Source organism: Lissotriton helveticus, chromosome 5_1 (genome assembly GCF_964261635.1).
Source record: "Lissotriton helveticus chromosome 5_1, aLisHel1.1, whole genome shotgun sequence".
NCBI lineage: Eukaryota > Metazoa > Chordata > Amphibia > Caudata > Salamandridae > Lissotriton > Lissotriton helveticus.
In genome coordinates this window covers 1,998,672,061-1,998,688,394 of record NC_136065.1, presented here as the reverse complement: position 1 = coordinate 1,998,688,394, position 16,334 = coordinate 1,998,672,061, and the positions used below count along the sequence as shown (strand labels likewise).

General features: G+C 46.5%; 1 protein-coding gene across 3 annotated transcripts in view; it reads right to left on the bottom strand.

Moving 5' to 3' along the window:
• LOC144756153 (E3 ubiquitin-protein ligase TRIM39-like) overlaps positions 1 to 15,938 on the bottom strand; it is a 636,326-nt gene extending 620,388 nt beyond the window's left edge. For all 3 annotated transcript variants that reach the window (XM_078645732.1, XM_078645730.1, XM_078645731.1), the window contains exons 1-2: positions 15,643 to 15,938; positions 14,094 to 14,511 (exon numbers count right to left, since the gene is read on the bottom strand). In XM_078645732.1, the coding sequence (XP_078501858.1) occupies positions 14,094 to 14,511; positions 15,643 to 15,698 (474 nt within the window). In that variant the 5' untranslated portion in view covers positions 15,699 to 15,938. The remainder of the gene's footprint in view (positions 1 to 14,093; positions 14,512 to 15,642) is intronic.
• Between the last annotated feature and the right edge of the window lie 396 nt (positions 15,939 to 16,334).

The window sequence follows — 16,334 nt, the reverse complement described above, 5'->3', positions numbered from 1 at the left end:
TGATGACGCTAGGTCATTAGGGTGGACCCCGATGATGAAGCATGTCACCACTAGGTGGTGAGTGAGGGGTTTCTAAACAAAAGGAAATCCCCCCCTTTTGTTCCAGCCTGTACCCCAATAGGAACCGCCGTTTCCGCTGGGTGGTACTCCTCCTTTTGAAATAATACTACGCCACGCATCCTGCGGAACGTGCCTCCTCTCGCGTGGGAAAGACCTGTCTTGCAGAAATACTCTTTTCAGAGGGTGTGATGGGCAGTGGGGTCTGTGTGACTCCGCCTCCTCCACATGCCTGCCCGCGGCTGACCCGAGCTAGCTGTCAAACAGCAGCAGTGCCCCGCATAGACCAGCCAGAGTGTCACCTGCTATGCTGGGTGAACGAGAAGCCGAGGAGGAGCCCAGTGCGCCTGGAAGCCCCTCCGCCACCAGTGAGGCTAGCGCTACAGTCCTGCTCCAGTGCAACGGGACCCACAAGGTAAGAGCCAGGCAGGAACATTTTCTACCACATTGAAAGACACAGGAGAGTGGTGTTTTTCTCTTTTCGGATTAATTAATTCTATTGACTAAAACTGTCCACATGACAATAACACAATATACACATACACATTTTCAATACAAATACAAAATAACAGGAATTATTTGCTTTTGAGAGCCGAAGAAATAGAGACATTTGTGGGGGGGAGGTTCCTTCTCTTTTAGGTCTCGGGCCTAGCAGCAGAGTGAGAGTGACAGCAGAGTGAGAGGAAAGTGACAGCAGTGTGAGAGTGACAGCAGAGTGAGAGTGAGAGCAGAGTGATAGCAGAGTGAGAGTGACAGCATGAGAGACAGCAGAGTGATAGTGACAGCATGAGAGACGTGAGAGTGACAGCAGAGTGAGTGACAGCAGAGTGAGAGACAGCCAAGTGAGAGTGACAGCCGAGTGAGAGTGACAGCTGAGGGAGAGTGACAGCTGAGGGAGAGTGACAGCAGAGTGAGTGTCAGCAGAGTGAGAGTGACAGCAGAGTGAGAGACAGCAGAGTGCGACGGCAGAGTGAGAGGAACGGCAGTGAGACAGCAGAGTGAGAGTGACAGCAGAGTGAGACAGCAGAGTGAGAGTGACAGCAGAGTGAGAGTGACAGCAGAGTGAGTGACAGCAGAGTGAGAGGAGAGTGACAGCAGTGTGAGAGTGACAGCAGAGTGAGAGTGACAGCATGAGAGACGTGAGTGACAGCAGAGTGAGTGACAGCAGACTGAGAGAGACAGCATGTGAGACAGCAGAGTGAGAGACAGCAGAGTGAGAGACAGCAGAGCGAGAGTGACAGCAGAACGAGAGTGACAGCAGAACGAGAGTGACAGCATAGTGAGTGACAGCAGAGTGAGTGACAGCCGAGTGAAAGCTGAGTGAGAGTGACAGCAGGGTGAGAGACAGCAGAGTGAGATACAGCAGAGTGAGAGACAGCAGAGTGAGAGACAGCAGAGTGAGAGTGACTGCAGAGTGAGAGTGACAGCAGTGAGTTACAGCAGAGTGAGTGACAGCAGAGTGAGTGACAGCAGAGTGAGAGTGACAGCAGAGTGAAACAGCAGAGTGAGAGACTGCAGAGTGAGTGACAGCAGTGAGAGTGACAGCAGAGTGAGAGTGACAGCATGAGAAACAGCAGAGTGAGAGTGACAGCATGAGAAGCAGCAGAGTGAGAGTGACAGCATGAGAGACAGCAGAGTGAGTGGGACAGCAGAGAGACAGCAGAGTGAGAGAGACAGCAGAGAGAGACAGCAGTGAGAGAGACAGCAGAGTGAGAGAGACAGCAGAGTGAGAGAGACAGCAGAGTGAGAGAGACAGCAGAGTGAGTGACAGCAGAGTGAGAGTGACAGCATGAGTGACAGCAGAGTGAGAGTGACAGCATGAGTGACAGCAGAGTTAGAAACAGCAGCGTGACAGCAGCGTGAGAGACAGCAGAGTGAGAGACAGCAGTGAGAGTGACAGCAGAGTGAAACAGCAGAGTGAGAGTGACAGCAGAGTGAGACAGCAGAGTGAGAGAGACAGCAGAGTGAGAGCGACAGCAGAGTGAGACAGCAGAGAGAGAGTGACAGCAGAGTGAGAGTGGCAGCAGAGTGAGATAGCAGAGTGAGAGTGACAGCAGAGTGAGAGTGACAGCAGAGTGAGACAGCAGAGTGAGAGTGACAGCAGAGTGAGAGTGACAGCAGAGTGAGCGTGACAGCAGAGTGAGTGTTCCAGAGAGCAGGGTATGCTTGTGCACTTACACGGTGCACTGACACACAGGAGCTATAACAAAGAACAGCTGTGTCTTTGGAGCTTCATGGAGGCAGCCGGCCCATTGTGAGGGGAGCAGCAAGGAGGGGACGCCCCAACCAATCGAGCGCAACTACTCACAACCTACTGTGCGATTACAACACAGGCCAAAGGGCAGAGCTAGGTCTTTTCGCATTACGTAGGGTGAGCAGTATGTGAGTGTGTAGGGTGAGCAGATTGTGAGTGTGCAGGGTGCGCAGTGTGTGAGCATGCAGGGTGAGCAGTGTCTGAGTATGCAGGGTTAACAGTGTGTGAGTGTGCAGGGTGAACATTGTGTGAGTGTGTAGGGTGAGCAGTGTGTGAGTGTGCAGGGTGAATATTGTGTGAGTGTGTAGGGTGAGCAGTGTGTGAGTGTGTAGGGTGAGCAGTGTGTGAGTGTGCAGGGTGTGCAGTGTGTGAGTGTGCAGGGTGAGCAGTGTGAGTGTGTAGGATGAGCAGTGTGTGAGTGTGCAGGGTGAACATTGTTTGAGTGTGCAGGGTGAGCAGTGTGAGTGTGCAGGGTGAGCAGTGTGAGAGTGTGAAGGGTGAGCAGTGTGAGAGTGTGCAGGATGAACATTGTGTGAGTGTGCAGGGTGAGCAGAGTGTGTAGGGTGAGCAGTGTGTGAGTGTGCAGGGTACGAAAACTCAAACTAAGTCCACCACGCACATAAGACCACACACATAACACCACACACACACACACACACCACCACACACACAACACCACACACTCACCACCACACACCCACCACCACACACCCACCGCACACTCACCACCACACACACAACCACACCATCAGTGCATGCTTTCACTGGGCACAAACACCACCAGCCGTCAGTGCACACTTTCACCAGGCACACACCACCAGCCGTCAGTGCAGGCTTCCACCAGGCACACACCACCAAACATCAGTGCACGCTTTCACCAAACACACACACACCACCAGCCATCAGTGCACACTTTCACCAGGCACACACACCACCAGCCGTCAGTGCACAATTTCTACAGGCACACACACCACCAGCCATCAGTGCACACATCAATTGTTAACGCATCCACAATTAACTATTGTAGCAATCGCAGTAAGGTGCACTTTACTTTTAAACATATTCATCTAAAGCGCAGCATGCCACCATTGCTACAATTCCAATCCAACCCACATAATTCCACTACACACCACATGCATACCCTCCATAACACATGGCTAAAAGACATTGCCATTTACAATGCCATTAGCTCCAACTCAAATAAATCCGAGACCTATTGCATTTCCAATGCTTGTTTCTCATTGGCTGTTGTTTTCTGCTTTGTTTTCAGTGACGTTCTCGGTGCTGTGCCAGTATACCAGTGTTGTCGTTTTCTGGACAAGGGTTGAGTTTACCTGGTCGGAGGTCTACGGTGCCTTTTACCAGCTCAGGCTCAGGCTGGAATGAGGTAGTCTAATGTATCCAAATAAATGCTTAGATTAAATCTAAGACCATATTCGAACAATTAGACATAGCCCACATTAAACCTAAATAGGATAAAGAGTAGATCCGGGTTTTAGTAAAATAATGTAATGGGTCTGTTAGAAATAAAGAATCAGATATGTGCATTATCTTTGTACAATCGTAATGGTAATACGAGATTGCCCAAAGTAAGATGGCCGCCATAGTGCTAGTGCTCACAGAGAAATAATAACAAAAAATAATAAGATCCAGAGACAGTTATTAGTAGAATCTTTACTAATAATCGAGCTGAACTTTTGTGTATATTTTTGATTATATATCCTTGATTTTATAGCAGTCAAGTGCCATCCATCCGGCCTATATCGGGTGTCCAATCACCAGTCTAAGATGGCCGCCATCCTTTTAGGAAGCGAGTGTAGTTGCATTGTATTTAATATCACATGTATCCGAATAGGGGGGACGGTTAAATTGTCCCGGAGATGAGGTCGTTTTGTATACCTTTGATTGTATAGCGATCTAGTACTAGTTATCCTGCCGTAACTGGTTGATCAAGCACCAGTTTAAGATGGACGCCGTTTTTACGGGAAGCGAGTCTAGCGGTAACGATTATAATATAATACACTTCCAGCACTAGATTAATTAATTAAACGATGTTTACAATCTAACTTCTCTATGCATATGGACGTGTAGAATAATATCCCGCTAGACGAGAATAAATTATTTCAATTAGACGTGAACTTTCACCTCCCGGATCTACTTAAAAGACCACACGTACTACTGCATTCTCCACCCACAATTGAGCCGGGACCGCGTTGGATGCAGGGAGACCGTTTCCATCGACGAAGGTAAGCACTGCAGACGCTTTGGGAACCCGTTGCGGTTTGGAGATTAGTGTAGACAGGGACGTACCCTATACTCAATAGGATTATTGAAGCTGGAGACAAAGATTAGATACTCTGCTGAGATTTCTATCTACAAATTCATACTGGCTAGAAACGTTAGTATAGTAAGATGAATATCTATGAAGTTTTCACCCATAGAAAGTAACTAACAAACCAATGCACCCACTAACCGTATGATAAGAGGGAAATGCTGAGTAAAATCGGCTTAGATGGAGAGCAAATTCATAGATTGCAATTAAAAAATGAGGAATAAAACGCTCAAAAAGGCAGAATCTCTAACAGAGGCATGTAATTCTTTGCATTGCAGGTCTGTCAAGTATTTTTAACCCGCACAACGCTATAACTACGATATTCAGGTAAACAGTAAAAGAGATTAACCAAAAAGCAATAAAAAAAGATTTTTTGATTCTAGGTAAAACTTTTTTATAAATAAAATAAATAGTAATAGGCAACATAATTTCTATAATCACCGTCCAATAAGAATTAAAAGAGGACATATCACCCGATTTCAAGCCCAGTCTACATCCAGACGTGACTGTAGAGTTGACCTGTATCAGGCTTCTTGACAGCCTTCTATAAGGCAAGTATTATGCCCAAGCAATACGTAAATTGGAATTTAAATTCCTAAAATTGGGATTTTAGAAATATTTTGTATTATTATTGTTTCTAAAGTCGTATGTTCTTTGTTGACAATACGGTGGCTCCAACGAAGGTCCTTCTGTTTCAAAGCCTTATCCAGTGGTATGTACAGAGAAGAAATTAATACTTAACTCTTTCCCTGTGTAAATTGTAATAAATAATAATTGTATATATAAAAACATTTTTCACAGCACATCAACATGAAAAGGGAAAGCGTAAAATGTCACCTTTCCCCGTTGTAATCTATACGGTGACAACGAGACTAGAGGGAATTAAAACCCCTAATTTGTGAAAGGTATGACAATTACGGTCTTCTTAAGTCAAAAATATCTTAGATGGGACTCAGGCAAAGGACTATATTAATAAAGTCCTGTAAACTAGGTTATGTGCCATAAAAAAGAATGGTTCTTTCGACAAAAATGCGGAATAGCCATTAGAATAATTACAGTGGGTACTGTGATTCATATAAACTTACGGGTTGGATAAGAGCTCTCTAGGGTTTTTTGTCAGCAGTTCAACGTTGGTTTAATAATAGAAACTTTTCTCTACGGTTTAGAAAACTGTCCTGATGAAGGTGAAAATCAACTGAATCACCGAAACGCTGCGTCGACCTCTGTTTTCTTCTTATTGTTGTTTTGATTGAATGTATAAAATATTTCTTTGTACAAACTGTATGAACTGTTTTTAAATTGTATGAACTGTTTTTAACTTGTGAAAAGTTTTCTTTTTATAATATGTACATGTAATAAATAGACACGAATATATTTTTTTAAACCGCTTGGTACTCTTAATTTTACATTTATTCGCTGACATAACTCTGCTCTTCCACCTGATTTTGTTAATGGTAATTGTTTAGATCCAAATGTGTTCCTAAGGCCTTCTTAATCTGGGACCTCTTGTTTTTTAATGTGTTCCTGGCTTGCCATGCAACCGGCTGCTCTACGTCCTTCTGCAGGGGTTTTCCTCTATCTCCAAGATGACAATTTTGTTTTTTGTTTGACGTTCTGTCTGCTGGACTCCTGTTTTGGGAGCATTTCAGCAGGCTTTGTTGCTGGAGATGTGCGGATAGAGTTGCTCGGGCCTAGTGGTTTAGGTCTTAGCCTCTTACCCTGACGGTTATGGGTTTGACTCCCATTGTTTCAATGGTTGTGTGAGCTCAGTTGTAATGTTAGAGCATGTCTGATTCTTTACAGCTTCTTTGCTCTACTTTAGTCCAACTGGAGCGATGTGGTGCCTTCCTCCAGCCAGGGTGGGCTGTATAGATTGCCAGGCTTACAGTGTCTGCTCAGGGTTCCACTGCTCGCCCTGCATGGCTCAATGCGTTCAGCCTGAGCAGGTGCCCGGTTTATGGTAGCTTGTTTGGTCTGTGTATAGTTGTTTGTGGATTTTGGCCCATGGGTGGCATTCTTCCATTATGGTGCAAGTGCTGAAATTTTGATTCTGATGCTTTGTCCAGTGGGATTCCCCAGGAGCCAACGAGAGGGGAAGTGTGGCAGGTTTTATCATTGCACAGTTGATCTACTCGCACAGCCAGAGGGCTGCTGTGCTTTTCGTCGGCCAGGTGGAGTATTTCTCTGTAGTCATGGTTCCAGCTGATATACTGCAGCTATGCATCAGAGTCCTGTCTTGGGGGTCTCATGATGAGTTCACCTCTATGGCTGTGGTCAGTTTCGGTCTGTATCTTCTTGGGGCCTTGGTCTCCCTTAGATTAGAGTGGTGGATTAGAGTGGTGAATCGTTTGGCGGTGCTGCCGACGTTTGAGTCTACAGTAGGTAGTTCTAGTCCCAGCATCTGCTCTGCATTCTGTGTTTCTGGGCAAATTGATCTTTACCTGGGCTTATGGAAAGTGGGTCTGCCCTCCTGGTCAACGTGTGGTCTAGTGATCTTAGATAGTGCTCCTATGCCCGTGGGCCTTGTTTCACTCAATGTGAAACTGCACAATGCATTGTTTCAGCAGTTTATTTATTCTGCATTTATAGAGCGCCTGGTTACACCACTGGTGTGTCCCTGCGCTATCAGCTCTATCTAACAACTCCGGAAATCAGCACATCAGAGGACGTGGGGAGCCAAAAACCACTAAAAGTTGAAAGAGCCACGTTTTTAATTTTTTACGGAAGAAGCTCTCTGATGGTTCCTCACAGAGGGACAGGGGCAGGGCATTCCAGCTTTTTGCTGTCAGGTAGCCAAAAGAACGCGCACCCATTCGTGCTTCCTTTATCCTGGGAACTTTCACCAGGTGAGTCCCGGTGGATCTAAGATGCTGTTCAGGATTATAGGGAGTTAGAAGGTCCCGCATAAAATTGGGCTTTAGCCCTGCAAGGTGCGGTGGCAGAAGCATAGTGCCTTGAATGAGATCCGTTTCTGAATGGGTAGCCAGTGTAGTGAGTCCAGCGCTTTCTTTGAGGATGCCGTTCCCCGCAGACTCAAGACCAAGCGAGCTGCTGCGTTCTGGATACATTCCAGCTTATGGAGAACCTTTTTGGTTGCACCCAGCTACAGCACATTTTCATAATCTAGTTGTGCGGTAATGAGAGCGTGGGTCAGGGTTTTCCTAGCCGACATACGGAGAATGTCAAGAGTTTGAGTCTTCAGGATTCCGAAGCACCTGCCTGCAACTTTCTTGATGTGTCTCTCAAAGGAAAATGTGGAATCTATCCAGACTCCCAAGTTCTTCACCTCTGTCTCAGGGGTGGGAACCGGGCCTAAGATTGATGGCCACTAGGCTGAGGACCAAATGGATGGAGTGTTCCCTATTATCAGTATCTCGGTCTTATTACCATTTAGTTTCAGGCAATTGCCTGTCATCCAAGAGGCCAGATCTTTTAAGCAGTCTGCAAAGCTACTGGCTGCTAGCACCGAATTCGGAGCCAGGGTGACCACTAGCTGCATGTCATCTGCATATGACACTTTTGTGACACCATGTTTTTCCACAATGATAGCTAAGGGGGCGACATATAGATTGAAAAGAGTAGGACTCAAGATTGAGCCCTGAGGCACCCCCTGCACTAAAGTGATGTGTTCGGAGATATGTGGAGGTTTTGTCACAGTTAGTTGTATCCGTTCTGTTGGGCTTACACCATGATTAGTTTGGCTCCTTTTTTCGGGTAAACTGAGTCTCTTCGGCCTTGTGGTTAAGGTCTTGGACTCTAAGGGTGGTGATTCCTGTTAAAGCATTGCTGTCTCTGCAGCCCTATGCCTGGGGCATTGCACAGAGTTGTATAAAGTGTTTCAGTTTTTGAGTAGAGATGCCTCGGCTAGGGTCTATGTTTTTTCGGTTTGCAGTTTGTGTCCGGGCGATGTTTAATGCTGCAGTCACTAGTACTTTGTCTTCCATGTGCTCGCTTTGCGGGCTTAGGTCCAGTTAGTGTTTGGTCTGGATTCTGCATCATCTGATACACAACTCATTTTTACCTTCTCCAAAAACACTACGGCTGACCAAATCAAATTCCAGGAAGATATCCTGGCTATATCAAACTGGTTGTCGCAGAACTATCTCCAGCTAAACTCATCTAAAACAGAGATACTTCTCATAGGCAACGAAACACAGAAATGGGACAAACATTGGTGGCCCCTTACATTAGGACCTCCCCCCCCTCCTAAGGAGGTAGTCAAAAATCTGGGCGTGATGTTGGACAATTCACTCTTGCTGGAGACTCATGCCAAAAGAGTGGCAGGGACCTGTTACAGTTGCCTACGCTCTCTCAAACCTATTCTCGGTTTCTTTGAGCCTCACACTCGTCAGATCATAGTCCAGGCCCAAGTCTTATGCCATCTAGACTATTGCAATGCTCTCATGCTTGGTTCTAACCTGACAGTAATAAATAGGCTACAAAGAGCCCAGAATGCTGCCGCCCGTATTTTGTTTGCACTACCAAAAACCTGCCATACCTCTCCTATTCTTCGACGCCTGCACTGGCTGCCGATCAAACGCATCCAGTTTAAAACTCTATGCCTTACCCACAAAATCCTGTATGGTGTTGGCCCCCAAACTCTGCAGGGACTCTGTTCCCTTTATGCCCCTACGCGTGCCCTCCGCTCGGCGGATCCATTTCTTGCCCGCACAATTAAGATCCGGAGGAGTAGAGCTGGTGGCCGCTCCTTCAGGTATCTGACCCCTAAGCTTTGGAATTCGATCCCTCTAGGGGCTCGGACCACTGCTAACCACATGCTATTTCGTAAACAGATTAAAACCTGGCTGTTTTCCTCCATTTAAACTCACTCTTACCTGCTGCGCTGTTCTGCCCTCTGGTATGTCCACAAGCGCTGGGACGCCCCGTTGCTGGGGTAGCCATGCGCTATATAAACAGATTTAACATAATATAACATAACATCTGCTGGGTCCGTTCCAGTGCGGCATATGGTGCCTGGTGGGTAGTTCATCCCTGGGATGTTCTGGCGGACATTCTGTCATTTAGGCATCATTCTGAGCTTGGTGCCGCCTCCAGTAGAGGGGGCTGCTGGAACCTTCTTTTCTGTATTTTGCTCCGCCTATGGCACTGGCTGTGCCATTCTACCCATTGTTTTTGGTGGTGATCTTGGATTTGGGGGTTGGGGGACCGGAGCGTGTCCTTGTTCCACGATTTCCTCACAAGTCCTTGGCGTTGGAAGGAGTAGGGACATTGTTGTCCTGTTCTGCCCCGATTGTTTCCATTTTGGCAACTCTTTTTGGCTGATCCTCTTTACTCCGGGTGTCTGTTGACACCATCAGATCTTGTGGTTCACGTGTTGGGTGGTGGCCTGCAGTGTTCTTTCACGGCCTCTTGTTGGTACTCGGGATGGCGGTGACACCTCAGTTCTTAATGTTTGGGTTTTTTGACCCTGGCATAGGCCTTGACTGTGGGTTCCGAGGTGTCAGATGTCTTGGTCTCGGTGGGCCTATGTTGTAAACAAATGGAAGTCCGGACTTCTAGCGTAGATTAGTTAGGTTCTTTTATTTGAGTTGTTACAAGAAGTTAAGAGGAAAACCCCAGCAGGAGCAGCTGCCCAGCTGCTCAGCCCATACCCAACTGACACTCACAGACATCCAACATTCCATTCATCCAACATTCTACGCCACACTCATCCTGGCTGAGCAGCAGGTAAACATAAGTTACAACAGCCTACTGGCTAGTTTCCTGGCTAATGTGTTGGCGGCTGTACTGTGGCTGCAGCCGTTTTATCCTCCTCAGCAATGCTGCCCCACGGTTCCCTCTGTCTCCAGTCCAGGTCGGCATCCTTCCAGGATAGGTGATTCTCCAAGTCCTGCAGTCCGGTTTCTATGCATGTGGTAAACCTTGGTCTCGCTAGGATGCCGGGGTTGTCCTGTGATTCCTTTGTGCGGGGTCCTGTTCCTATTCTTTCAGTAGGGTGCAAGGTTCCTCCGGGTATGGCTGGCAGCAGGTCTTCACCACCTGGGTGAGCCCTTGAGTCCGCACTCCTGGTAGTCCTGTGGAAGCAAGTCTTTGGGGTGGTTGGTATCGTTGGGTTCAAGGGTGTTTGGCCGGTGTGGGTTCTGTAGCACCTTAATGACTGGATGGGCTCCCCTGTTGGTTGTTCTTCGTCTGCTGGGGATTTCCTTCTTCCCGGCTGTTGGTCAATAGGATTTCTCTTCCCCTGTATTGTTCCCATGTGCAGCCACTGCTGGTTCTTTGGTCTTCTCTTGGCTTCTTAGTACTTGCATGGTGGTCACGCCTTTGTTCCTTCTTGGGATCAAGGTTTTTTCAGGCCTGTTCCGGACGGTTCTGGGTCTAGTGTGCCATCGCCAAGACTCATGGGTGCTGTAGTTTCCTTTGCATCTGCAGGCTCTATTGACGGCTCCTGTTTTGTTACTCTCATTTGGGGGGGGTTGCTTTTTTCCCCCCTGCGTGTTTGACACACTTGGATGGTTTGGGGGTTGGATGCCCTGCTGTGTCCTTGGCCGTTAGTGTTCTGCTGGCTCTTATATGGTCCCTCGGTGCCTGGTTCACACTGCTGTGGGTATCGATGGAGGGTCTGGAGTGGTGGCTTCCATTGGTTCAGTCTCCCCTGAGGTTTCCGTGCCTCCTGGTGTCCTCTCTGGCAAATCTCAAGTTCACGTTTTGGTAATTGCACAGGGTAGCTTCCTGTTGCGGGGTCTCTCAGCCTAGGTCTCCTCTTCTGGGCTGGCATACGGAAGGTTTCTGCCGGGTCTTCTGCTCGACAGTGGATGCTGTTTCGGGCTGCGTGTGATCGATTGCATGTAGCTCCACTTTCTGTGTTCTGCCTTAGGTGTTGGAATCCCTCCAGATTGAGTTTCTACAGCTTTCCGGTCCCCTTTGGGGTGTCTGGTGATCGATCTGAATCTGGTCTCCAGGGTCTTTAAGGGTTTATCCTATCTATGTCATTTCCCTCAGGTGGTGTGCCCCTCATGAGATTTGCAGGCTCTCGAGTATCACCGTTTGTGCCTCTGTCGTCTGGTGGCGGTACGGTCGGCTCGCCGACCTTGGGTCCTTATCTCGTTGTCTTGCCTGTTTACCCTCTTTCATGTGTTTGGGTCAGGTTTTTGGCTCTACAGTTCTGTCTACTGTTTTGGGAATGTACTGTCTTTACTTTTTGTTTGCATAATGTAAAGAAAGAGGCCCCTGCTAAGAGGTAATGTTCCTTAATGCAGGGCTAGAATAATTCAATGTAAATACTTAAGGCAACATATACAAAACAATCATATTACAATCAATATAATGCAAATGACAAATAAACAAGAGAAAGAACCAACATGACTGTATTTTTTAGAAAATTACAAAAGTTATTTTACTAGAATTCTTTTTAACAAAAAATAAAATGGAATAACTCATTCACGCTGATCGATTTATGTCTACATTCATATAGTCTCATGTACTCTAAGCACTTTTAAAAACATTGTCCATTCTCATTGTTGTTCAATTGTGATTTTTGTAGACAAAAAGGTGTGGCACAATTTATATATGACAGTGGTCTTCTACACGCGTTTTGGCACAGGGAAGTGCCTTCGTCAGGACGAGAGGGCCACAAAGCTTGGACAATGATATCTGGTTTATGTCCAATGTATCTGTGCTGAGTCTACTATTGTTACAGCACCGTATTTCGTACTGGGAATACCTGGGAGGACTAGTATGATGATACTGATTAGGTCTTGACTCGTACCTCGGGGATGTCAGTGCTATGAATTGGTGACAATATATTCTTTGATTAAAACGTCCATGGCTTAGAGCTCATGATGATGGGCTCAATGCGGGATGACGATTATATTTCTGCTCGATGCTGATTGTCGGATGTGGGATTCAGTCACACGCCGCTATTGCGTTTTTGTTTTACCATTTCTGTGCATTTTTTGTAGTATATCTCATCAGCATTAAATTATACATTTCCCCTGGCCTTTTTTGGCTTGGTATGTCTTGTTGTGTAATGGAGATACACGAGAGGGACGAGGAGGTAATTATTCTGTTACTTAATGAAAATTGCATTGCTCCGTGCCCTACTCTTGCTTTTCTCTATTATGGCCCTGCCTCCCTCCCAGTTCTCAGGTCAGCTATGTCTACGGAAACTTGGAAAATACAGGAGGTGTGTAGGGGGCAGTAACTTTCTATAGGGGTAGGGGGTGTGTCTACAAGAAACAGGCCTCATTGCGTAATGGAGATAAGCGAGAGTAGGACACAGAGTAATGCAATTACTGGTAACTAATAGACGCATCTCTGAACAGATTTACCACTCCAACCATTGCAGGTATACTTGGGTGAGGGTCCAGAAAGGTTTTTTTCTAGGGCTGGGGTGCACTGCCTTACGGTGACGCTAATACTCAAAGGAGTAGGAATTCTTTGAAAAAGAATGAGGTGCAAAAGGGCGAGGGGAAAAAACTTATAACCCCTCAGTGGAGTGACAATCTCGATTGGCACTGTAAGAGTACAAAAACAGAAAGCCCATGCACACTCTAAAATGGGTTAAATGAAATTCAAACATAAATCAAATGCAATAATGGAGACAAAGGCATGGAAAATACATTCGCAGTTGTGTTAATTCAGAATAATAACAACAGGTTTGTCCTTGGTGTGAGGTGTCTTTAATGTTCAGACACATGAAGAACCAGCCGGCACGTGTTTCGGCGTGTATGGCACAGGCTGCCTATGACTCTTCAGGGCTGTACAAGATTGGAAGGGATCCGAAGGTCGCTCAGTCTGTGATAATTCCAACCCGACAGGGCTCTGGACCGTAAAAGGATGAATGGTTCAGGACAAGTTCCTAAAACTCTTGCTGGTCAATCAAGATATGATATGCGAAGATATAGACGTTGATATTGCTTCCGATCATTGAGAAAGAAGCGTTGTAAACATTGTTGTTAGGCGAAAATATATATATATAACCCCTCTGGATTGGGTGTGGGTTAGGTAGGACTGTTAGGCGGGTGAGTCCTGCAGTCGTGACGTCGTAGGCAGACTGTGCCATACACGACGAAACACGTGTATGGAATGTATTTTCCATGCCTTTGTCTCCATTATTGCATTTGATTTATGTTTGAATTTCATTTAACCCATTTTAGAGTGTGTGTGGGCTTTCTGTTATTGCAGGTATACTTGGCTATCCCTTTTAAAAGGGCACACAAATATACATAATTGTAACATGCTGTTAGCAGACCTATCACTCTGGAGGGTCCACTGTGACCTCTCATCAGGACTGACTTTTCATCATGACTGACTTGGAAGGTGTTGAGATTTCATTTGAAGCTCTGATTTTGAGGTATGTCCCCGGTGTTCAAGATCAGTGGCATAAGGCACATCCATTATGAATGATATATATTTTTTGGTAGCCTCTTGAATGGTGAGAACCGTAGCCTAGCCTAACCCTGACGCAGCTCTAGTCTACAGCACACATACCTTGTACTCCTGGACAGCTTCTTGTATGGGGAGCACCATGTGAGGCTTGTGATCACGTGACACGCTGCAAACTAGACAGATGGGCTCCTGGTCATCTTCACAAAAGAGTTTCAGTTGCTCTTCGTGTTCTCGGCACAGATTCTCCTTCTGGGGGGTCGCAGTCGATACCTGAAGATGTTTGGCGATTTCCACCACATTCCCTAGTTGCCAATTGGGCCGAAGTGTTTTGGTCTCAGCGACTGCTCTACACTGAGGGCAGGGGAAGGCTGCCTGCAGCCCCTCCCAGCACTGGGTGATACAGGATAGGCAGAAGGTGTGTCCACACTCCACAACCATGGGCTCTGTGAAATATTCCAGACAGATGGAGCAGATGGCCTCCTCCTTCAGGCTCTGGAGATGAGCTGCAGCAGCCATGTTCCTGTCGGAGAGGAAGAGGTCAAGTTATGTTTCATTCTCGCACCTTGTGAAGTGGGGGTGTCTGTCTCACTCGCTCTCCTTATACATTTTCTCACTTTCACTGGCTCTGCACTCCAAGAAATATAATCTGGAAATGCCTGCCGCAAAGCAGGGAGTGTCCTTGCCTGAGCTGGGGCTACGTGTTGCAGAGCAAGGAGTATACGTGAGCTCAGTGTCAGCCTATGTGTGCAGCTAGAATGAGAGTGTGTACAGCAGTGCTGAAAGTGTCAGCCAATTCACTTAAGAGTGGGTGTGCGAGTTCAGCCTATATGGGAGTGCGGCTGAGCTGGGAGCTTGTGCAGCAGTGCTGAGGGTGTTAGCCTATGCACTCAGTGTGTGTGCGCGGCTGAGCTGTGTGTGTGCAGTACTGCTGTGTGTGTAAGCCTATTCATTCAGACCGTGTGTCCATAGCTGCCAAAGTTTTAGATTGCTTATTTGTAACATTTCTGTGTTATCTACGTGGTCATGTGTGGCATTTGATTGCCTTGTGACACTGAGGCAAGTAGAAACAAGCAGTTGTGCTTGGCACCATTGTGCACAAATGCACATACACTGAATGCAAACTGAGTAGAAATGCCTGCGTGCCACCGTTTGTTTACTTGGGAGCTAGGAGTTGCCGCCTAGAAGACATAATGCTGCTTCAGAAACAAATTTAACTTTACTGATGTTATAAGGAATATATTCATATGAACATGGAGCTGTTAATAAACTTTAGGCTAACACATAGTCAAGTGGAAGTGTGAGGGGTTGCAACACCATCAAAACACCTTTATAAACAACCCTGGGCCATAGATGCATATCAACCATTACTGATTTGCTTTACTTATTTTGTACTCTTAAACACTAGCATATCTACAACTACGTGGTTTGTGTTTGAGAGTTCTAACAGCAATGTCAACACATGCTTATTTTAGGTCTTAAAAAAAATTGGCCTTTATTTATGTAAACTGTTCCTACGGCGGGTTACAGGTTTCATTCCGTTCCCAAAATCGATTACTTAAAAGTGACTTTCTCGCTGGAAGTACTACGGTCAACCAAGAGCGCCATAAAGCCGCGGTACACATACCACCCTACAATGAATAACTTGTCTTACCGTATACTGGTCCCATCACACACAGCCCTTGCAGCGCGCTTCCTCTTCGGTGCCATTCTGCGGTGCTCCTCTGTCCGCCTGCTCCACAATTATGTAGGCCTCTGATGCAGGCGCGGCTCCACTACTGTGTGGGGCCTTGAGGGCGGCCTCAAGCTGGTGATGTCTCGCGGTCGCAGCTATCACGGCCCAGTCAGTCACTCCAACATGGACTCCTTTGATAAACAAGGACGAATGAAAAACGGATGAAGAGAGAAGCGCGAGGTGCTCAAATGCAAGTGCGTATATGGAGGCAGAAATCCCAGGAGGCGAGGGTGGGCGTGGCTACAGAATTTAGACCGTCCAATCAGTCACGGAATGGGAAAGCCCAGAATGCAAAGCGCTTTCCTAAAAAGGATTGTATTTATTTATTTTATTTTATTTAATGCGATTTTATATAGCGCGAACATTACCCGAAGGTGTCAGAGCGCTTTACATAAGAACCAGTTGCGATACATAAAGACTCAGGATTACGTGCGTTGCATAAAAGATACAAACAGAAAAAAATTGCAAATGTACAAGTTATAGAGTCACACTTGGAGGAGCATTCAAGGAAGGGATACGAATGGATATACTCTAAGAGTCACATAGGAATGGTAGAGAGTACAAAGGTCTACTGCATATACTAGTGATTAGAGTTATCTCTATATACATAG